The following is a 24,742-nucleotide window of genomic DNA, read 5'->3' as shown; positions in this document are numbered from 1 at the left end:
AAAAATACTGCGGCATTTTAAGGATAGGCACATCCAGCTTGGAAGCAACCATCTTTATGAAATGCACAGGATCTTTCACAAAGACCGCTCTCAAGTTAGCAAACAAACAAAAAAAATGCTGATATAAATTTAAATGGTGTTTATGAAATAAGAAAATCTTCTATGGATTCTGGTGTTTCCAGTGCAAAGTACTTCCTTATCTAATGTTCCTAAAGTCCACCGTGACACAAAAAACCTTTGCTCTAGAGAGGTAGATATGGTGATGAGATCTGAACACACCCCATGGCTATTCTGTCCAGGTTAATCAAGGGTCTCGACCACACCCTCCCTGAGAGAAGCTAACAACTTTGCGATACAACTTTTCCCAGTATTAACATATTTTCAGTTACTTACTTATTATTACTCAGTAATCACAAAGAGCCCTTTCATTTGCTCGAAACCCCTCTGCTGTAGTAGCTACAGATTTCTGCAACTTAAATACACTGCATGCACTTCAGCAGAAACTACTTTTTCCTTTCAGAGACAAGGCCTGTCAATTACTCATCAGTTGTGTCCAAATTGACATTCTTCCTCTGAGCACTTAATGTATCACTTTCTGTTAAAAAGCAGCTTTAAGTATATACTCCATACGGAAATTCTGAAATTAGGTAAGACTAGGTAGTTAAATGGTGTCTCAACATAATCCTGGACAGAAGAGATGAGAGAATCAAATACTTAGTTATCAGAATTTTAACTGGGGCCAATGCAAGGGAATAATGCACACATACATATGCAACCTCACTATATCCAGGAAAGTTTTTCTCCATCCTTCAGATCTCTCTGATAGGATATTAGGCTTATCTACAAGCTCTCAAAACCCCTTTGTGATCGAAAATATACAGTGCATTCAGTACCATTTCAAATCAGGAATACCTGATACTTCTCCTAGTAAATAAGACTTATGTAAGCGCTTTCCATTGCAATTGGACTAGAATTTTTTGTACTGGAAAAAGAAAGCAATATGTAAAAGCCATTCCTTGCTTTTACTGCTACAGAGGAAATCAATGTCCATCTCCATTTAACAAGGATTAAAAATTTAAAGCAACAAACACAGTGACATTCCATACCACTTCTGAACCTGAAGAGTCACTGGTTCAGCTCATTTAGGAGTCTGCAGGCTACAAGGCAGTTTGCATCAAGTTTCAGTATTGCCTAATAAACTCTCCTGAGTTTATGAACTACCGATTACTAGCCCAGGGTTAAAAGGATTATCACTTTGAGGAGGAAAAGTAGGAAACCTTGGTGCAGTGCCAGGATTATGAGCAAGTGGTTTTACACCTCATTTGGCTTCTTTATTATGCCATGTGACTGCAACAGTCCAAGCTGAAACAACACTGGTAGGAGTCACGAGATGGGCCTCTTGGTGAAGGTGGTCAGGGCTACCCAGCAAGCACCATACAATAGCTGGGGTTGGAAGGGACCTTTACAAGTTGGCTAGTCCAGGACCCTGCAATGAGCAGGGACATCTGCAAGTAGATCAGGTTGCCCAGAGCCCTGTCTGACCTGACTCTGAATGTTTCCAGGCATGGGGCATCTACCACCTCTCTGGGCAGCCTGTGAAAGTGTTACCCTTATCATAAAAAAAATTTCTTTCTTGTATCTGACCTGATACAAGTTTAAAACCACTATCCCCTTTCCTACCACAACAGCTACAAAGTTCCGCTTAGGATCCATCTGTTGTGATGACATCTTGTGAAACACCCTCACACCAGCAAAGCCTATTTACATGAACAAATAAAATGGGAAGAGAGAGGAGAACTTGACCAAACTTGTCTTCATAATATATAATACAAAACGGAAAAATATTAAGCATGTATTTTGTGAAGCAGATTTAACTCAACCAGCAAAAAGACATAACAAGAGCAGCAGGATAAAACATCCCTTGATTGATGTATGCCAAATATACAGTGATTTGAAGATGAGATGTAACCATAATATGCTAACCAGATCTTCATTAACACTGCATTTCAGCCTGTCTTCTGTAACAAGTCTGCGGGGGGAAGCAGTAAAAGCATTCACTGCAGCATTTTTTTGCCCGTGTTGACACAAAACCTCTAACACCTGCAACTGCCACCAAGGAACGATTTTCCAAAATTGGATTCTGATTTTTTTCTCCCTAAACTCTCCAGAACTCCCACCCAGTCCAACAACATCAAATTCTCTTTCCCTGCTTGCCAAGTTCTTTCCCCATTGTGAAAACATCTACGAGCCATTTGCAACAACACTCCTTAAAAAGCTAATTCTCTGAGGCAGTCACACAAAAATCCAACAGACATTTCTGACAGCTGAATGAGACTGGATTTATTATTCCAAGGCAAGTGAAGCCAATAACCAAACCTTGATGCTCTTTGTCTTGCACTTTGCTGGACCTTCCCATTGCTTCTTGGGCAGGGAACGAAAGTAAACAAAAGAGAGGTTGTGTCCCAGTACAAAAGTCCTTCAGCTGCAGAAAAATGAGATGCTGCTGTTGTGCATGCGAAGCATGAAGTGCCCTATAAAGAGCAGATTATCCGAAGGGGATCAGAGGGACTTACCCCAACCCCTAGTATCCTTTTTTTCCTCTCATCTACTTTCAGTTCATGAAGAACCTGCCGAAATAACCACCAGCACATAGCTGAACCCAGCAGGCAGAAAGAGAAACTCAGGTCAGCAGGCAAGGGCAACACCCGCTTGCCCAAGCAGGCACCACAAACTTCTCATTCACTACCACAACTCACAAATGCAGGCTACACACTTTCTGAACTACAAAGCCAAGTTTTGTTTTTAGCACAGAAAGCTCCAGGCAAAGCTGATGACCTGAAAGAGCATTCTTCCACTCTAGACAACCCCGCTTGAATAATAAAAGCACAGAAGAAAGTGTCATGAGTAGCCCATCAACCTTTTTTGAAGTGGAAATGTTTAGAAACCATTATAGAAATGCACCAACATAAAAAGGGAGAAAAACAAGCATTGCAAATGCCTAACTTCATTAAAGCCACTTGTAAGATACTCTCATTTCCATTTAGTTTTCAAAGAACAGGTATATAGAAAACACACACACTTCTAATACAGCTTCAATTCCAACCTAACAAGGGAAAATAAAACTTCACACTTCACAGGGAATCAAATAATTTTTGTTTTCCCTGTTATTTTGTTTTGGGGGTAGAGTGTTTTGCCTTTTCCCCCACCCCCCTTTTTGGGCTTTGGGTTGTTTTTTGTGGTTTTGGTTTTGTTTTGGTTTTTGTAGACAGTACGTATGGGAATGTAGGAAAGAGAGCATTTGAATTCAGACAAGTTGCTGATACCTTAGCAGTGAAACAAATCATATGCCCTGCAAATCATAAAAGCACCACTTGTTCAGAAGACTAATCCATGAAGTCCTGTTTTGAAACATCATCACCTGGATCAAGTCTGGAATACTAAACACCGGTGATAATGATCAGCAATAGTGCAAAAACATTCTTAGAGCAGCCTTGAGAGAACTCGTCAAGAATGATCTGACGCTGGATGCAGTCATGGTATGCTTGAGAGTCTCTAGGCCTAGGAATAAAAGTTTCCATGAAACATCTGCTGAAAAATTATTCTCTGACAGTTTGACTTAAGTGTCAAATAACACACACTCTAATGAGCCTTAACAATTGCAGTCTTCTCTAGATGAAATCCAGGAGATTGAAAACAAAAAAAAACTCGTTTCTGAGATAAACTAAATACTGACATCCTAGAAGGAACAATCAGGGAAAAAGTCTCAGTGTTCTCTCCTATGTCAGACCTTTTAATAAATAAATAATAAACTGAAAGGAGAACAGGGAGATTACAGAAAATAAACTTTCCACACATTCTATGAACTATTATAATTTGCTTTTTGCTCTGTTATGTTTTTTAAGCAAATACCAACTTCAATATTTACTTCGACAGAGCCTGCACACAAAAGGACATCTCCCATATGGCAGACTTCACTTGCACAGTAGACAAGGATTAATGCAACTTGGATGACCATGTCAAGAACAAGACAATCCAAAAAGAACAGTACAATCCTGTATTTTCAAAACATAATGATTACAGGCTCAAAACAGATAACGCAGAAGATGCTTTGCAGCTGAATACAGCAACACCGAACTCCAAACAGCTCTGAGGACTGATAAGACCATTCTGACAGAAGGAATTCTACTCCGCAGGAATTATAGTTACATTTTACGTGTAAATAATAAACAGTTAGATAAAATTCATGCAATCAGGAGGGTAAAGAATGAGAACTGGCAAAGGGACAAATGAACTACACTGACATCCACAACTGATGCAAATGGAAACACTAATCAGTTTAAATGCTAGACTTTTTTTTACCACGCAAAAGCAAATGCACAAATACTATTTTGAACTATGAATTAAAGTTAGAGCAAATTCACAAAAGAAGCAGTCACAAAAGCTTACAATTGTGACACTCTGAGTTAAAAGCATGTTTCAGATTTGGATTTGTACCATCTCCCCAAAGGCTCTTGCAAAGACATCTGTATCATCATCTGTATCATTTCTTTTCCCATACTGCAATGACTGATTGCTCAGTCTTAGTAATAGCATTTCTCACTATCTACATGTCCTGTACCATGGGTTCCAAGACTTAGAACAATATTTATTACCATTTGCCTGGCAACTGTTGTACCAGATACCGTTTTGCCACCTAAATCATACCTCTCAAGACGTAAAGTATGTGGAGAAGAGGAAGTGTGTAACAAAGCCAAACAGCATTATTTTCTAGACAAAGGAAATTTAGTAAAAATTAGTAGCTGATTTCTATCCTGTTTTTTGTAACTTGAGTTACTTTCCTGTCTCACTCCCAACACAGGTTTTCACAACATAAAGGAACTTACAAAGCTTTTTAGGATACAAAGAAGGCAATCAGCTCCCCTTCAAAGGTTCCCAGGTCTACACAATGTGTTCCCATAAATGTGCGTCAGCAATGTCTGTAAAGCACATGATTCTGCCATGTCTCATTTGACTTTTGCATAGGGCTACTTAAGGTATTTGTAGTGTTTTACTACTTCTCTAATGAGTTTCTTACTGCAACTAAGAAGATAATATTTCTTTAAATCCAATTTATTTTTCACACCTTTTAAAAGCAATCACTTAAGCTTCAAGTCTTATGAGAGGAAAAAGTCACAGGGCATCTGAAATCAAGTACTTTATTAATTACTCAAATAAATAAATTTGAAATATTATCATCAGTTGAAGTCCTGCCCTCTGGCTTTTTTGCTTTGAAACCCTATGCAATGACTTTATTCTCTGAACACCATAAACAAGCAAATTCTTAAGATGCAGCAATCAATAGAAGCCAAACATAGCTCCTTCACTAGGCAGAGCAGCTTTAGTATTTTCCCAGTAAGATGAAATCACTGTAAAAAATTTGGTGACTGGATGTACAGAGTTATTCTTTAGTATGACACACAATATAGTTTTCTGAGAGCAGTGATATCAGTCAGTCACCCCACTCTGTTATCGTGAGGCTTCTAGGTAATGACACACAAGTCTTACATGAAAGTAAGAACATTAAGTAACAGTTAAAGAATGTCAGTAACCGTCTTTTCAAAGACAGACTACCCACAGCTCCCCATAGCAGGGACTTTTCAAAGGAAATGTAACTTTGCCTTTGAGCAGCTATAAAAGTCTCAGTAGTGACTAACACAACTGATTTAAGCATTATGATATTAACAAGCCACCATGGTACTACACCTTGTTCATTAGTAATAAATTTGTTCTATTATCCTAAGAAAAAGACAAGGCAGTGTGTGTGCTTACTCACCCTCACAAGGCTGGGAGCAACACATGAGCACGGTATCTTGATATTCTTGAGGCACTTTTCATGAGACATGAAGTTGCAAACTGCAGAAATAAAATAAAAACCTTGAGCAAGTCTTCACAAGCAAGAGACTTCGTGAAAAAAAAAACACAAAAAATAATACGGCGTCAAATACAGCTAGGAATGCATCTTTTAAATCATATTTTATTTCCCCTAAGTTTGAAAGTGGACACAACTGTCACACTTCTTGCTGTGCATGAACTCCAGCTCATTTTGGCAGTAGAAAAGCAAGAAGAGTTTATACCAATGCACCACAGGACTACAGCAAGTTATGCCCTCCCAGAATCCCTCTCCATAAGCACCAGACTGAGCTCTTGAATTCCAAAAGAAATTTTAAACAGTCTGAAGTTAAAAATACAGCTGTTTGATGTAGCCAGAGCAGATAGAGATTTCTGAAAGTGAATTATTCTACAGGCTGGTGCATGTGACAGGAATAAATGGGAGAAAACAACAGTACTGTTACACACTGAGTGTAATGGATGAAGGAGATGAAATTAAAGGTCACCGGTTGCATGCAGCTTTGAAAGCCAAGAGCAATTAATTATCTCTTTCACTGTGGAAGCAACAGGTTTAGGATTCCACCCAAGCTCCACAAAGCATACTTTCAAGCACACCAGTGTTTGAAAAAAAATCATTTCTCATGGTGGTGATATTTTCCACAGCTTCTTACCATGGATCTACATGAGGTTAAGCTGTGCAAAGAAAACAAGGGATTCTTTATTTCACACACCCCCCCCCCCCCCTCTTAATTAGGAACTTTTAACACATGCTGCTATGTCTTTAGAGTTCTCCTTCTTTCATAATTACTGTCGTACCATTTCAAGTGTGAAGCCTTACACAGATGCTTAAAACCTCTGCCAATGTCTGGGCAGAAGATCACTTGCTAGAGGTAACTGTTGCTGTACAGAGGAGGTTTTCCCATGTCTCTGCTTTTCAGAAGCACACTTACCACTTCCTAAGTTTCACCAGCAACTGAAAAAACTCAATGCATTTCAGGCTTCCCATTCTGTAGACCACTGCCATTACTGACTTCATGTGTTAGTGCCATTGCAAGAAGACAATTTTCCCCATTACCCCTTCTCTAGCTCAGCAACTTCTGATTTCACATTCCTGCTTCTCCCATGACAACTAAAGCACTAAAATCCAAGTCCACTTCTCTATGTGGCTTACTGCCAAACCATGCAAGGTAACCCTTCCCTTTGGAGGCACAAAAAGAAAGATGATCCCTTTCACACTGGCCCTCCTCTTAATGTGAGCAGACATTTGTTTTCCATTAGACTGCAAGTCAGAGAAAGAAGGAGCACTGCAAGTCACTACTGCGTACAAAGATGTTATTCATCACCCATGGTGTAACACAATGATTACTGTACTGTTGAAAGAAAATAGGAACAGAGCAAATCCAAACCTTTTAATGGCTGCTATTAAGTGTTATGTGCATCTTTAAGGTTAATAGGGTTCCTGGCTAAATGGGTGGAAACAGTTTGCAAAGGGATGATTAATGCAGATTCTGAGAGCTACAAATGCAGATGTCCAACACCTCTGAAGGTGGTCACCATGGATGAAGGAGCAGAGAGCCCATCAGCACAGAAGAGACCAAAGAGAACAAGTGATTGACTGGGCAGAGGAAAGATGCACCTTCTGCTCTAAAAAACAGGTACAAGCCCACGCGGTGAATAGGTAAATTCTTACCACATTTACGTAATGTTATCACAACATGGATGTAGATGGATGTAACCTACTCTCTCCACAGGTCTCCACAACACTTCTACGGACACTTTTAGGAGGGTCAGCTGGTCGCTGTGAAAACAGGGCTGCAGAGGCTGCGGGAGAAAACCTACCTGCCCATTACTACCTAGTCCGCAATCTACCACATACACCCTGCCACTGCCAGAAGACATTTGCCGCAGCCATCTGTTTAGGCAGCCTCTCCACTGCCTCAGAGATGCCTGAAGCTCAGCTGAACCTGGCTAGGTGAGGGGGACTGCAGGCAGAAACATGGTGACAAAGGCTCCCATGGCTTTGGGAGCCAACCCACAGTTGGTGACAATACGAAGCTTCAAATATAATCAGGCAACCGTCAAAAACTTCATAAAGGAGAGCTAGTCAAGGGGAAATCATCAGTGACCAATGAAATCAGTGAAATGGCACTGCTTTCCCTCATTTTTCTGGTTCACAAGCAGGCAAACTGAAAGAACAAAGCAATGCACTACATATCGCTCCCAGAAATGTTATGATCTGCAGAAGAAGCAGCAGGCCCTTGAAGTCCACAAGACAAGTATCTCCAAGTGGCTATTTGCTTTTATTTCAAGTGTGAACACAGTAACTCAATACACAAGTTAACCAGGCCCTGCACAAGCACCTCTGGGAATTCAGAGCAACGGCTATCAGGCACCACAGGACTGCTCCACATCTGGCATGAGGCAAAGCTTTACAGCAGTTTCTGCCCATAAGCCTTCACTTCCCAGAACACATTTTACTTGACTTGGTGATTTAATAAAGACAACACATATGTATGGCAGCACCCAGTAAACATACAGTAGCTCTCCAAACTACACTTCTAGGAAAACAGAAAACATCCCTCTCCAGCCCTCCCTAGGAAGGCAGGAGATAAAAGCTGGGCATCACTCTTAACTCATGAGCTGTGTAACACTCGATAGCAAAGCAAGGGCTGTTTTCACCCTCGAATATGCCACACTTTTTCCACACCACCCTTTTTCTTTCTGTCCTCAATACAGACTTCAAAGCAAATCCCACAAGTAGAAAGAAGAAAAGGTGGATTACGTGCCGTACAGACTCTACCAATGTATCAGTGACCCATGTAAACATGGCTGGGTGAGAAACGCTTACGAAATAACCAGATTTGACATATATTCTTCTCACACTTTTGAAAGGACACAGAGTCCTGAAAAAAATGCTAGGTGTTGAAAATCAGTTTTGTGTGCTCTTTGAGGAAATACTTACCATAATTCAGTTTTGCTGCTTTTCAAACATAAATTTATTTGTAATTTTGTATTTTAACACATAAGTCTATTTCTTTATATTTTTTTTAACTTTAACAACTGTATTTCTAAAGTAGAGCTACCAAATTGATCTCCAAGGAGGATCATGGAATGTCAATACAAAGACCAAAATAGATTTGATACTCTCATGGAAGTGCGATCAGTTTAACACACAACTCACTATGGACCTATTCACATATGTGGGTTTTTTTGACAGTTACACAGTGGGCAAATATTTCCCTGGATGCATCATTACACCTCTGTCTTCACCTTTTGCCTAATCTGCAAAAGCTGACTCAAGGCTCATCAACTTGCAAGAGTATCTGTCCCCCCCTTCATACACATCACTTTACGTTCATCGACAACAGGCAATCAGATGGTAGATCAAAATGAATTCACTTAAATAGATTTGTCAGCAGCCAATGTCCAACATGAACTCTCAACTCACTACCGGCCTTTGAAGAAGGGGTGTTGGGTTGTTAACAAGAGAGTCAAGTAGCATACACCCTACTAAGATCACTGCCACAACTCCACTTGCAACCTCGATCGAGTTCATTGCTTCCCTCTATTGCTTTTGTCTGCAACCCAAACCCTAGGCCTGTAGTCAGTGTGGTTTTATTTTAGCATTTCACACGCTATGAATGCCAGCTTTCAGTTCTGGAGGGAAACTCCCTTGCACAGTACCTCAGTTATGCCTGTCTTCTGTTAAGATGCTCAGAAAACAAGACAAAAAATAAAGGCTGTGGTTATAGCTAGCAACTGATTCTGGCACTGGACCACCCTTTGGGTGGCCACAGGAATGTTGCTTACCTTTTCTTGAGCACATGGAAATTGTACAGGACAAAAAAACCCCAACCTTCTACACAACAGGTGTCTGCAAGTATTACAAGTGTTCTAGATGTTGCCTACCCAAACGTGTCAACCTTAAAAGGTTATCTTTATAAAAAGATGGAACACAGTAGGTGGAGAAACATGAAGTCCTCATGAGGTATCTAAAGTGCAACTTTACTCCTCCTGTCCTGAACTGGAATGTGCCTTTGCACTCTGCACATATGTTATGGTTAAAAATTTGAAGTATTTATTTCGGAAATTAAACACATTTATAAATAGCTTCCTGGACCTACAATTACATTCTCCTCATCTCCACAGAAACTTCCATCCTTTATCACAAACCCGCACACCCCAAGATTCTGTCTCCTCCTTTTTAACATGACAACCTTCAATTCATTACTGCATTTTATGCATCAAATAAAACTCATCTTTTTCCATCTGAACAAATCACAGCTGCTTTTTCTGCAACATTTTCTGCCAGTTGAAGATGGGTAGGTCTCTGAAAAACCAGGATCATGCCACTTAATGCTTCCCACCACGCTGGCAGAATTAACCATGGGAGGACTTCAACAGGCCACAACTGCCCGGAAGATTAATTACCCCTAGAGAGGAGCAACTGTTTGAAGAGAAGGGGGACACAAAAAATCCATCTCCTTACCAGTGACGTAAGGGTAAGATCACAGATGTTTACCTTGTGATAACTCTGATCAGAGCCCGCGCTGCTAGTGGATAGATCCAAGAACCACCAGTCTCCTGGCTGCAGACTCCAGGGTGGTGAGCACCCAGACGACACCTCTAATGCTATTTCTCCAGGGAACTGTTGGGAGTTTCGCAGGCTCCTTGGACAGGTGACAGCAAGACACTTTTTTCACTACCATGTGCCTGCTGCAACAGACAACTGACCTTGGCAAGAAATCAGAGCCATCAAGTTTAACAGCAGTCTCAGAGCAGCACAAAATGCACTTTCATAGCCTTGTGCTTTACAATAAAGGTGACTATGTTTCAAATGCAGCAGCTACTACAGGAAGAATAACTCAACCATTTACTCCAAAGGGGTAATTCACTTTATCAGGGTGAATTTTTCAATTCCTTTGCAATACTTTAAGTAATTTTCATTTTCATTAACTCCAGTAGAGAGCATTAGAGTGCAGTACATCTGACTATGTAGTCTGAAGAGTTAACGTCAGGCTCCTGGGTTGTAAAACAGCAGGACTCCTTTCAGCTCGCTAAAGCACAGCAGTCTAAAGAAGCCAAGATTCTTTTACTTTAAATCAATATACTCGATCATAAATTACACCACGGAACATATACCTTGTTTTTATCAAACTGAAAGAATAACTTAGGTTAAATTATACCCTCAAAAACACTCCCAGGCTTCCTGTAAAGTTCAGTGATGAGATTAACATTAGTACTTCTAGCAACATAAATATTTCTCTTGAACAGACACAATTATTACAAATCTTTGTTCCGTATGTCACCAACTTACACAAGGCATCGACAATATAGAACAAAAGGGAGTCATTAAATTTGCCTATGCTACATCAAGCCAGCATGGCAACCTATTCAGTAGTTAGAGGCATTTTCTCTCCCCAGAGTCAGAGCTATTCTTCAGAATACAAATGCTCCTCAGCATTACAGAATGTTTGTCTACTACAGACACCAAGCCTAAGAATGCTACAAATTCATCAATTAACAGAAAAGTCTTGGCATTTATCAAAACAAATGACCGTGAGAATTCAGAGGTCTCGCATGATTTGCACCTGAGAAGACACCTGCTGGGAAGGAAGAGATGAGGACATTACAAAGCCTAAACTATGTGGGAAGCATTGGGATTTTCATCTTTCTCTACCTGCAAAACAAAACTCACTCCAAGCAGAAAGACAGAAGAGTAGTAACAACCCTGCAGAGGTGATGTCAAACATTTGCATGTTGTAATTTAGACAGTGTGCTATTTCTGTGACACATACACTGTCAAAATAATCTCTACAAGAATATTTACCACTTTGGGCACAAATCTCAGTATGTCCCTGAAGTAACTGTAATGAAAGCACATAGGTAACATATTACTTTTTTTCACAGAGAGCTGGGCAGCAAGTGACCTCAAAAACTCAGGTAGTCTGTCCTGAAAGGAGGATGGAAAGGGGTGGGGGAAAGAGAGGAGAAGAGGAAAAAAGAGGGAAAAAGGGAGGGAAATGGGAGATAAAGAAGAAAGAAGGGGAGGAGGGAAGATCATACCATTAAGTGACAAAAATATGTTTTGGTTTGTTTTTTTAAGAGCACTGGCAATCACTGCTAGAGGAAGTGAAAACAAGGCATCCTCTTATTACCCCTCTTACTAATGGAAGGGATGCAAACATTTGTTCAGTCCAGTCACTTTACCCAGAGTTACCCTGAAACACAGCAGGACCCTTTGCCTTCTGGAGATCACCAAACCAAACTGCTTTAGTCCACGACCTGTAAAGGCTTCCAAAATTCCTATTCTGATTGTCAGTACCCATAGAGATGTCTTCACTTCCAGCTCGGCTCTGCTGGAGTTCACAGTCATTAAACAGCAGCACTGATTTATAAAGAGGCTGGTTATGAGTGCTTAGGGAAGGAAGATGAGTACAGGAAAGCTGAACATGGAAGAATCAGCTTGCTCAAATTAGTTTAATAAAAGTAGACCTAGGCACACCATGGCAAGGATGCTCACTGCAGAAGGCATAGCTACTGCAGCATGCCCCAAAGACAGAAGGAGGAAGGACAACTGCCTATGGATGGACAGAACAAAACAAACAGCAAATCTAGCAAAGCCAGGGAGTAAAGCAAAGCTTCAAAGCTGTTATGCAAGACAACAATAACAGTCTCTACTTTCCAAACAATGAATCAGTGGGACTTAAAGGGCATATCAGCACCAATAGAACTCAGGCCAAGTCAGTCTAACACTATCAAAACAAAGTTTTATTTTGGTCAAAACTAAGTAGATTATTTCCTTCTCTCTTCCTGCTCCTCCATAGCATGTGACTGACATGACAGAAGCCAAAATAACAGGCTTGATCTTAGAGTGCCTCTGCCCTTTAGAGGCTTTTTCACTCACTTCTGAAGCCCTGCAAGCAAGCTATTTTGTTCAGCAGGCTTGCCTTTGCCTTCACTGGAGAGATCCATTGATAATTAGAAGACAATAGCTTTGAGGAAATACCCACAGGCTAAGTAGTCATACACTGGAGAAAAATACTTTTAATCTCAATATTTTAAAATTATTACATAAAACACACTGTTATTGAACTGCTTATGCAGACAGGACCATTCCAGCTGATGAAGATGCTATTGCTTAAAAGCAATGCTCTCCTTTCACTGGAATTTTGTGGGACTTAACTTTTACATTTGCTACACAGCTTTGAGCTCCTTCTCCATTGTAGCAGCTTGCCAACATAGGACACATTCAGCTTTTTTGTTTAGAACCGTGATCACAGGCCAGCCTGAATACAGTGACTATTCACTGAAAGGAATGCTGGACACAGTACATGGACCTTGCCAGCTTATTTCCCAATTCAGCAGAAACATGCAAAGACCTGTGTGCAATACTGGTGTGCTCTCTCAGAGAAAAACACAACCTAGTTTAAGTTTAGAAGTCTGTTGTGCAATGCTTGCTAAATGTCACCAGGAAAGCTGTCACTAGAAGCTTTCATCTTTCCAGACCATTCTGAACAACAGCAAGACAGGAGTGGAAAAATTTCTGAAAGCTTTAACAAGTGAGACATCAAAACCACCCTCCTCTGTCACTGCCATGAGAACCCTGGGCCTTAGTGGACTTACAGTTCAGTGACACTTTGTGGATCTTCTTCCAAAAATCCGGAAGTAATAAGAAACCTGTTAAGGTTTTCCAAATATTTACTGAGCGTCTTTATAGATTATTTGTACTTACCAGTTTCTTTCTCCTTCCAGAATTCTCTGGCCTTGCCAACTTAACCAGCCATACCTGCCTCTGCTTTAAATGGAGATACCAGCATACACTCTGTCTGATAAAAATGCAGTTTTCCACTGCACAATGTAGATGGTGGTGTACTTTACATCTCTAGAATGGTCTACTTGAGAGCAAGCTCTATTTATAGGTACAGATACCCAAAAGAATGTTTTTGTAACATCTGAGCTCTATAATTTCAAGGCAACACATTTGAATTCCTGTTCATTTCTATTTCAGATAAGCTGCTGCAAAATACAATAGCAACAAGTCAAGTGAAAACAAGACAAGCTACTGAATAACGATAGAGTCAAATGAATTAAATTATATACTTGAACCATCAATCATAAAAGCACCAATTTGGTTACAACAGGTTTGCTAAAATGTTGGTAGTTTTACAAAGCCCCTGGGCTACCCTAAGAACCACTCACTCTCTGATCAGCAAGGCTGTAAATATTCCCATGTCTTATGACAAACTCTATCTTGTTTCTCCCATCCTCTATGGTACAGTAAGCCCAGAATTGAGAAATGAACTAACAGAACTCCACCTGTCAGCAAAACACCCTCCCCCTCCTCCCATCACCTATGAAATGAAGATGGGCACAGAATTTCAAAGGCATGGGATTTCAGCACAGAACAGGTCCATGACTTGAAGCTTTTTCTTCCTCAGACAATGGAAGACAGGTAGTGTCAAACTTGCATTCAAACCCAGAAAGCAACAACACCTTCTCTTCTCTTGAGGATTAGGCCAAAGAAAGGACAGTGCCCTGTGACAAGGCACTGGCTCACTGACGCCTAACCAGAAATCTTGAAAACAGTTACAACATCAGGAGGGAGCTCAGCAACTCATCTCCTGGCAGTTTCCCCAGAAAGATCCTCCAGAGCAAAAGGCATCGCACTCATGATGGGGAGTTGCACGAGGAGCCTGGAGGAACACAGTTTTTGCACTCTGCCCACTGAATTTGTCTTTCCGCTGCTAAACACACTACTGGTATGTGCTAGCACACTACAGGGAAGTCACACCCCTGATGCAAAGGCCACAGACCATTGGGATGGCTGTGACTCTCCTTCCAGCAAAGGGGAACATTAGCAGGCTAGCAGTGGTACTCAAGTGATCCTGAAGACAGGGATCCTGGAAAGAAATCATCTCTGAACCATAGAAATCTATCTGAGGTCAAAGCACTCTAGGAGCTCTTCTGTACAGCCCCTGCAAACTAGATGCCAGACCATGGTATACAATCATGTTTTTTTTTGCCACATCTCCCAGTCTGCAGCCTTTACACAACTAGAAAGGGTCAAGCGGTTTGAAGTTTGACATAAAACCTCTCATCTGTACCTGCAGTGAAAACCTATAGCTCCTAACACCCCTGAAGGGAGAAAGAGAGGACACCAACAACACCCAGATCAATTTCAATAAGATGCCACAGAGGTAAAATCAGGTACTAGATACCACTACAGACAAGCCTCTTGAAGACCACTTCAACATCAGTCTTTTTTCCTGGCTCTGTCTTAAACTGGAACCTCTTCAGTCTTCCACTGCAGATTACCCATGCAATCAACTGAACCATAATGAACAGTGGCTAGAGCAGAGAGGTGTTATCTTTGCAGCATCTGCAAGGGCAGAGAAACAAGTAAGGGTTAAAAACAGGAGAGTGATAAGGAAGACACAGCTGGACCAAAGAACTCCCTACTGCAGTAGGACATGTACACCAGTGTCATGAATGCTAAAGATATGGTACTTGAGTCCCTGCAACTGTTGTCTGCAGCAGCTTCTCCAATCCACTGTTTTCAGGGTGATGCTTTACAAAGAGTAACTTTGTCAATTGTTTATCAGCACTCTCCAGCTGACTCATAGCGAATGGTCAAAACAAAGAGCTATAGCTTACAGTATTCAGAACAGAATAACACAAAAACCACAAGGCAATCTGATACAGCCCTCAATTTCAAGGAAAAATCCACCAAAACAATTTTATATTTACTGCAAGCATCTCTGAAACTTTTACCATGCTTAGGCAACCCACATAAACATTGCAAGCTTCCAGCCCTCATATATGTGGCCTTCTGCATCACTATCACTAGTTTTCCAGCGTAACACATGCAACTTCACACAACATCAATGTCATACTTCAGTAACTAGTTTCTGAAAACCCAGGTGGACAACACAGATACCTCCTACAAAATCAGTCCTGTTAACACTTCTGCAATTTTAATTATATACAAGCCAAATGCGTCCCCACTTATAAAAGGGAAATAACGATAGCATATCTTCAGTTTTGAAAAAGAATCTGTGTTACACATAAACAAACAGGATGGGCCATAGCAGAAGTTAATGAACAGTAGGACTTCACAAGCCACGATGGCATTTTGGCAGAAAACTTTGATGCCGACACAGTTCCCTGGAATTCCTCACAATACTCAAAGATTTGGAGACATTCTCAACACTACAGCATTCAGAGCAGCTCTAATGTAGTCCTGCCCCAGGGGCACACAACGTACACCGCGTGCCTGCAGTGCTTTAGGGGGGTAAAACCACAAGAATTCTAAGTCCTTGAATGGACCAAGGAAGGAGAAACAGGCAGCATTTCACACAAAACCAAACTCCTCCACTCACTTATGTAACCGGTAAGCAGGAGGGTTGCAATGCCTTGAAGGTGCACTTCCTTCCACCTTGTCTCTTAAAAGCTGAACACAGAATATAAAAGTGTAATAAAAATCCTGAGGAGACTAGAATAAAAACCACTGCTAATCTTAGCTACAATAGCACCCACATACCTCCACAACACAGTTTTAATTTCAAAAGAAACACTGAGTACAATTAAAATGTAGGACAAATTATTAGTATGTGTAACCCCAAGGTAAGTATTCTTTCAACTTGCGTAATCTCAGTATTATCTAAGGCATCTCCACACTTTCTAGAGCCACAAAACAAAATAAGTGAAGGGGAAAAAAAAACACAAAAAAAAACAAACAAAAAAAACCCACAAAACACTCCAGTTGCCATGGCAACCTCTATGTCTCATTCCTATAGAGCTTCATTTCCAAGCTGCATCACAGACAGAACTGTACAAAACTATAGAATCTGAGTGAAAAACAGAGCTGGAAAGAAAGGGATGGAGGCAGGTAAAAAGCAAAGTAAGAGGGTCCTGTGCCAGCTGGGTAAGTACACTCAGTATTTTCTTCAACGTGGTTGCTGTGAGGGTATTGACATGGTCAGGAAACCAAGGGCAAATGATTCATACAGTGATGAATCACAGGAAAGTGAAACACTCACTAGGCACCGTTTCCAGAAAGGCTAGCAAACTGAAGGTGCTAGTATCTTGTGATACACTTCTTTTCTAACCACCATTCTTAATTTTATTATGAATTTCAAACCTTATGATTCCTGTTAAGAAAGGGTATTTCAATTCCACTGCTTAAGCTCGAGACACTGATAAGACTCAGGACTAAACTTGAACTTCAGGAATAGGGTCTTTCACACAAGTTAGACAATACATAATTCACAGAAGCTGAGTGTTTACATCCACTTGGAAAACAGATGCTTGCAATGTCACCACAAACACCACTTATGTGTGCATGAGAACTTCCAAGATGCAGCAGCTCTGCCCACAACACAGTAAAATTCAAACTCTACCCATAAGAAACTAGAAATCATTCCTAAAGAGGGGCTGAATGTTCACAAATTTGTTGCTTTGTATCTGGCTTCATGTTTGGTGTGGTTCTTTTTAATTGTTCAGACTGGCAGGGCAAGTTCTTGTAGCACTTGTTCTTAATTTATTATGTAACATAATCAGCTATTAATTTATACACACAAATTATCCATCAAATTTGAAAAGTCACAGCAGTCAGGTGACGTTCCAAACAACTGGAAAAAGGGAAATATAACTCCCATTTTCAAGAAAGAGAAAATGGAAGAGCCAGAAAACCACAGACCAGTCAGTCTCACCTCTGTACTCTGCAGGATCTTCCTGGAAACTATGCTAAGACATATGGAAAAGAGGGAGTTGGTTGGTGACAGCCAGCATGGCTTCATGAAGGGCAAATCCCACCTGACCGATTTGATGGCCTTCTATGATGAGGTTACAGCATTGGTGGATAAGGAAAGAACAAGTGATGTTATCTACCTGCACATATGCAAAGCGTCAGGCACTGTCTTGTGTGACAGCGTTGTCTCTAAATTGGAGAGACATCAGTTTGATAGGTGGACCACTCAGTGGATAAAGAACTGGCTGGATGGCTGCACACAAAGAGTTGTAGTTGACTATGGCTCAGTTTCCAACTGGAGACCAGTAACAAGTGGTGTCCCTCAGGAATCGGCACTGGGACCAGTTCTGTTCAACATCTTTGTCGGTGACATGGACAGTGGGATTGAGTGCACCCTCAGAAAGTTTGCCGATGACACCAAGCTGTGAGGTTTGGTTGATACACTGGAGGGAAGGAATGCCATCCAGAGGGACCTTGACACACTTGTGAGGTGGAATGATGCTAACCTTACAAAGTTTAACCATGCCAAGTGCAAGGTCCTACATTTGGGTTGAGGAGTCAAAGGCACAGCTACAGGTTGGGCAGAGAACAGATTCAGAGCAGCCCTGCAGAGATGGACTTCGGGGTGTTGGTTGATGAGAAACTGAACTTGAGCCGGCTTCAGTGTGTGCTTGTAGTCCAGAAAGCCGACCGTATCCTGGGCTGCATCAAAAGGAGCGTGAGCAGCAAGTCGAAGGAGGTGATCCTGCTCCTCTACTCTGCTCTCGTGAGACCTCACTTGGGAGTACTGTGTGCAGTTCTGGTGTCCTCAATGCAAGAAGGACATGGAGCTACTGAAGCAAGTCCAAAATTGGGACTGTTCAGCCTGGAGAAGAGAAGGCTCAGGGGAGCCTTCCAATATTTGAAGGGGGCCTAAAAGGATGCCAGAGATACCAGACTCTTCATCAGGGACTGTAGTGTTAGGACAAGGGATAATGGGCTCAAACGAGGGAGATTTAGGTTAGATATAAGGAGGAAGTTCTTTAGTGCGAGAGTGATGAGGCAGTAGCAGAGACTGCAACAGGCTACCCAAGGAAATTGTGAGTGCTCCATCCCTGGCAAGTGTTCAAGGCCAGGTTGGAGAGGGCTTAAGCAACCTGGTCTAGTCTGAGGTGACCTTGCAGGGGGAGGTGGAACGAGATGATCTTAGGGCCCAAACCATTCTATGATTCTATATTTACCAAAGCACGCGGAAAGGTTCTTAAGGCTTCCCATGAGGCCATATGGAGAAAAAAAGTTACACTAAGCAAAAGTACTGCGTAAGTATATCTCTATTACCTTTCCAGACTTGTGAAAAGGTAGGGGAGGAGGATTTCATTTTTAATTATGTATTTGTTCCTCCTGAAGAAAAAGTGCTTGAATGAAAATACAATAGCTTCAAGAAATCTCAAGGCACTTGTCAGACAGGAGTTATTTGGAACAAAAAGAATATTAAAGGAACAGAATAAGAGGGGTCAAACCAGAATGGACATGCATATACTTAGCTGTTTTGAAGGGTATTTAAAACATTACAGTATTTTTACCTTCTACTTCAGCCTATTTCTGAAAAAGCATTCAGCTGGAGAAGTCTAATATCCCCAGCTGCTCTTGGGAATATGCAGCACTGGTTAACTTCTCTTCTTCATAAGGGAAACCACAGGCATCCAAGTCAGTGGCACAGAAAACAAAACAGGAATCTTTTCACTTGCTTTTAAGGTTACACCTCTTCTTTCACACCACCTCATTTTCAGTCATATGCTCAGTTTTTCACTCAGCGTCTTCTATTTTCAGAGTTAAGTCTCCTCAGCATCTAGACAGAGGGTTGGAGCATCAAACATAATTGCGAACACCATTTTCCTCAAGTTTCAACCCCTTCTAGAATAAAGCTATTGGGACTTTTTGGAGGGGCCACTATTAACACAAAATGACAACTCTCACGCAGCGAGTGTAGACACACTGCTCACTTCTCATGGCACAACTGTCCCAGAACAGTACTACGTCACCAATATAACTGATGGCATCCATGGCTATCCAAAATTCACGCATCAACTTGTGGAAGTGCCTTAAGAGGTTTAAATTCTCTAAATATTTGCGAATATCTAAGAAGCTTGAAATCTCTTCCACTCTTCCCTATCAACACTCTTTTGAGAAAAGGTTTAATGTGAAAAAGCAGTTTTTCCTAGGTCATGCCACTCAACCCACACCTTTGTTTCAAGTCTAATGGCTGCTTTCCATAGTATACACATTGCAGGCCTGCTAGTCCTAATCAGTTTCCCATGCAAATTTGTATGTGTGATGATTTATACTTGACTCTGGCATCCTAACTACATTCTGATGAGAATTTTTCATCTCACAAAGAGCATTTTTTATTCTGAAAGACAACATCCACAGCCTCCAACAGGACCAGCCTTTTTATTTGATGCTCAGATCCTTCCTTCATGCCCTCTTCATGTTTAGAGGAATCTTAGCAATTTCCTTGTATTCTTCTGCCTTCTTTTGAAGCTCTAAACCATGCCATGATTTCAGCACTGAGAAAGCATTTGTTTGAAACACTGAAGAAACTGGCTCGTGGAGTATTCCTACGCTCGCTGGTTAACAAGGTGTACCAGTTCTTACCTCCACACGCTGCAGAGAAAGTACTGCAAAAAAAGTACAGACTCGTTTCCTGGATTACATCATTACAAAACATTAAAATGTGACACATTCTCCTGAGGAGAAAGCAATGCAATGAGGAACAGAGATTTTTTTTTTTAATTGCTACATACTCTTGCTCTTAAACTGGAAGTCCTATTTCCTAGCCACTGTAATCTAACACTACTCTTCATAACAAGACACTGCTCTATTTTAACACCTCAAGTTCAAATCAGTTGGTTTATCCCAAACACATCTGTTTACCAAAGTATCACAAATGTTTCTAGCAGTCCTCTGTAAGCAAAATCTCCAGGAACAGATGAAATTGTGGTCAAATGCAGTAATTTTTTTTCTCACTAGTAGTTGCTTTAGATCTTGAACAACATTATCTTTACACAGCAAGTGCCATGCTGGAGTGGGTCCAGAGAAGGGCAATGTAGCTTGCGAAAGGTCTGGGCACAAGTCTGATGAGGAACGGCTGAGGGAACTGGTGATGTTTAATCTGGATGAGAGAAAGCTCCGAGGGGAGTTTACTGCTCTCTACAACTGCCTGAAAGGAGGTTGTAGTGAAGGTTTGTCTCTTCTCCCAGGTAACAAGTAATAGGTAACAGCCTCAAGCTGTGCTAGGGGAGGTTTAGACTGGATATTAGGTAACATTTCTTCCAGAGAGGGTGCTCAGGCATTGGAACAGGCTGCCCAGGGCAGTGGTGGTGTCACTGTCCCTGGAAGTGTTCAAAAACTGTGTAGGTGAGGCCCTCAGTGACATGGTTTAGGGGAGGGCTTGGCATTCCTGGGGTAACGGTTGGACTCAATGGTCTTAAAGGTTTTTTCCAACCTAATTGATTGTATGATTCTATGACATCTATGTCATACAAGTGCTATTTAAAAATGAAGCCAAGCAGGCGAGCAATAGAAACATACTACATTTGTAATCCCGAGCATACTTCCAAGTAATCAGTCATATTCAATTTTAAACAGCAAAAAAACAGCAAACATATATAAAAATACATGTTTTTCAAATGCATGTATATATATATGTGAATATATACCTAGGCGTATATACAGACACACACACCCACATTGTTCCAGAGCCAAGTGAGTACAAATATTTATATAAAATCAGGAAGTGAAATATTGGGTTAACTTTACTCTAGCAAATAACAGACCAACAGAAGTGAGACAAGAGTTGGTAACAATATGGTTTAAAAGGAAAAAGATTGTGGTGGTACATTTAGGAAAAAATAGTATACTTCCGCTGAGCTCCTAATCACACTGTGATACACAAATGTTACATTTTGTCCTCTGCTTGGGAGCATTCTTGAACAGGCTTCTTTGAAAACTGAAAGGTCCTATATAAAACAAATCAAACAAACAACCCAAACAAAGAAACAAAAACCCAACTGAACAAAATAAAAGCAAAAAACTCTCACAACAAATAAACAAACAATAAAACATGAGGTGATCAGCACATATTATTTAATCCTTTAGAAGGGTCGAAATGCTATACATACCTCCTGTTCTTTCCCCACTGGAGCAGAGTCAAATTAAATACACGAATGCAACTTAGTCACCTCTTTTCAATAGGTACTGCAAAAATTTCGCCAAGGGGATTTTCCTGAGACACATCAAAATGTGCTTAATGAACAACATTTAGCCTAGAAGGAAGAGTTTGAGCTGATGAAATGCAGTGTCAGAAATAACTCTTGAAGAAACTAGTGACATAACCAAAAAGCAAAGTTCAGCCAGGGACAGCCTGATTCAAAGATAATTCAAAGCTGCCACCTAAGAAAAGAACAGCAAAAGCAGGATGAGAACCAGGTTTCTACAGGGTACTAAGCAGAAAAACAACATTATGGACAAGTTACAGTAATCAAAGAGAAAACAGACGAGCAACAAGGACCCTGCCTGGGGGGAACCCACTGGAAACAACACAGCAAAGTTCCTTATCCCTCGACTTAAGAGTTTAGAAGGGGGTAGGGGAAAATCAGCAGAAATATTCATTACAAACTGCCGAGAATAAACAGTGAAAGCCTTTGCATATCATCCTCCATAGCACTACAAGAGTGAGACTCCACCTCAAGACACCATCTACAGTTAGATAATAAATGCCCATTGTACATAATGTGTACTTTGTTAAAAAACAATTGTCAATGCAAAGTGATTGCTTAATGGGGTTATTTCACATGGAAAACCCCAGGATAGCTTCTAATGTTATCAGTAAAGCATTGAAATAAAAGTAACACCACTACTCAAAAATACTGCTTATGACTAAAACTGAAGGACAAGAGAATAATCGGAGATTGTGTTGCTGAGATGGATGTGCTACATCCCATTTTAAAACAAACTTCTACACCTATAAAGGAGGAATGCACACCATCTCTAAGAGAAAGGAGATGTGTTACCAAAATGTACTACTTCCCAAAAGTAAACCAAACCTGAACTACGGGATGCATTAGCACACATCTAATGCATGAAAACATCACAGAAAACAGGAACAAGCAAGTGCTTCTCCACCCATGAAGTACTGAGGTCACTTCTGACTGAAACATTAGCCAATTTTTAAAGAAAATGCTGTTAAATGGCTCAGTATAGTGCTTAGAGAACGTTTTATGGGAAAAACTGTAGAGTTCAATGTCCTTTGTTTATGAGAAAGAAATAACTACTCTGGCATTTATCTCCCACACAACTACAAGAAAGAATAAATGGATTTTTAGACCCTTAGCACAGCATTGCAAGAATATGGGCCACAGGAAACCTACACAGGAGACTGAAAAATTTTGTGCAGGATGGAAAGAACCTGAGGGTATTAGACACAGAAGATGGCTGAGGAACACCTGAACATATAGGCTAAGCAATATTAGACGAAAGGTCATCTAGGAAGAAAACCTGCAGAGTACCAGTCACAGCCACTCCACACCATGAAGAAGTGATGAGCACCTTCTTTATTGCTTTTGTCATTTATCGCCAAGTCAGACTGAGGCAGTGACACAGAACAAAGGATGGTATTGGATTGCTGGCTTTAGCACTTTTCTGCGGTAAGTTACTTACTACCTAATTGAGTTTCTGGACTGAAATCTAGGATAACACTATCAATACAAAATAGCTTCCAGCTACAAAAGCTGTGTGCATCCTTGCAAAGAGCCCTGTCCTTTTCTCTGGATCACCAATGCTGAGAACATCTTCCTCTGAAGCACTGTCACAGGGAGACATGAAAAAGAAAAGTGTGAGTTCTCTTGAGCACAAAATGGATTATCCTTCAAATCCAGACCACTAAGTTTCACTTCTCAGGGTGTCAGTCAGTGTCATTTTTCCCAACACGTTTCAGCTTGACCAGAACTGAGATAAGTTTCTCTGTCAGGGTTTCTTTCGGGGAGTGTTTCTGCTGGGGTTTTAGGGTTTGGTTCCCCCCCCCCCCCACACCCTTTCTTGACAGCCTTTATGTTTGCTCCCAAGACAAATTCAGTCACATGATTCAATGTAAATTTAAAACGCAGTAAAGGCACCTCCACTGAACAACATCTCAACCACAAACTCACGCTGCGTCTCAACATCAAACAGCTTGTAGTTGCACGGAAGGGCCCCACCACTGACAAGGAACCCACTAAAGAATAAAGCCAGCAAGTCTTGAAAATTCAAACTGATTATACGATAGAGGGGAGGTTTTCCTGCCACTTTACTTTCTTGCAGCTTTCATTTTTTGCTCAAAATGCCCCCAAAGCAAGACAAGCTCAACAGAAGAAGGAAGAATTTGTTTTCCTTTTGAACTGCAAGCATTAACACTTTCTGAAGAATCTAATACACCATCTACTTCCTTCAAAACTGAGCTGACAGAAGCCAGCAGGGTCAAGGATGTTCCAGCTGGCTGTCCCAACAGCAAAACTAATTAGACAGGATGAGATTTCAAGGGCATTGTTCATCACCCCTTTTTTTCCTGCTACTATTTCCATGTCCCTACAAAGACAGATTCCCTGTTAGTCTAATGTCCAGCTTTAAACTAAAACACACCTTCCCTGTCTGGCTCCAGTTACTCAGAATAGTCATTAGATGGAACAGACTGTTCAATACATGTCCAGAATACGTACCGCAGACCACTGCAGAGATGTCTGAAGATCTCCAGGTTCTGCTACAGTGACAAAGCACAACATGGTTTGCCCATGTCTGCAACATGCCTGTATGAATCACCGCACCTTTTGGGTGTCTTGCTCAGTCAAAGATTTATGGCATAAATGTAACTCCAGGTCATCATTTACATTTTATTCTGGAAAAGCAGCAGTGTTGTCAGCCAACATCTAAACCAAATTAGGAGAAATAAAGGTTTCTCACCTTGGAATAAGTTTGGAGGTTCTGCTTAGAATACAAAGCCTAAAACCCAAGCAAATTACTTTTTACTATTACTATTTTAATAATTACCACATTTACTAACAAATTTGCATATTATTTAAATCCCTTACATTTTACCTTTGGCTAAAATAA

At 40.8% G+C, this 24,742-nt stretch overlaps 1 protein-coding gene across 2 annotated transcripts in view; it reads right to left on the bottom strand.

Moving 5' to 3' along the window:
- Positions 1-24,742, bottom strand: part of DGKQ (diacylglycerol kinase theta) — an 81,886-nt gene that overhangs the window by 53,264 nt on the left and 3,880 nt on the right. For both annotated transcript variants that reach the window (XM_061342688.1, XM_061342689.1), the window contains exon 2: positions 5,813-5,892. In XM_061342688.1, coding sequence (XP_061198672.1) covers positions 5,813-5,892 — 80 coding nt within the window. The remainder of the gene's footprint in view (positions 1-5,812; positions 5,893-24,742) is intronic.

Source organism: Neopsephotus bourkii, unplaced genomic scaffold (assembly GCF_033783945.1).
Source record: "Neopsephotus bourkii isolate Nb327-2 ecotype Australia unplaced genomic scaffold, CSIRO-AGI_Nbou_v1 NB_1814, whole genome shotgun sequence".
NCBI classification, from domain to species: domain Eukaryota; kingdom Metazoa; phylum Chordata; class Aves; order Psittaciformes; family Psittacidae; genus Neopsephotus; species Neopsephotus bourkii.
The sequence above is the reverse complement of the archived record's forward strand: the minus strand, read 5'-3'. Positions and strand labels throughout refer to the sequence as shown.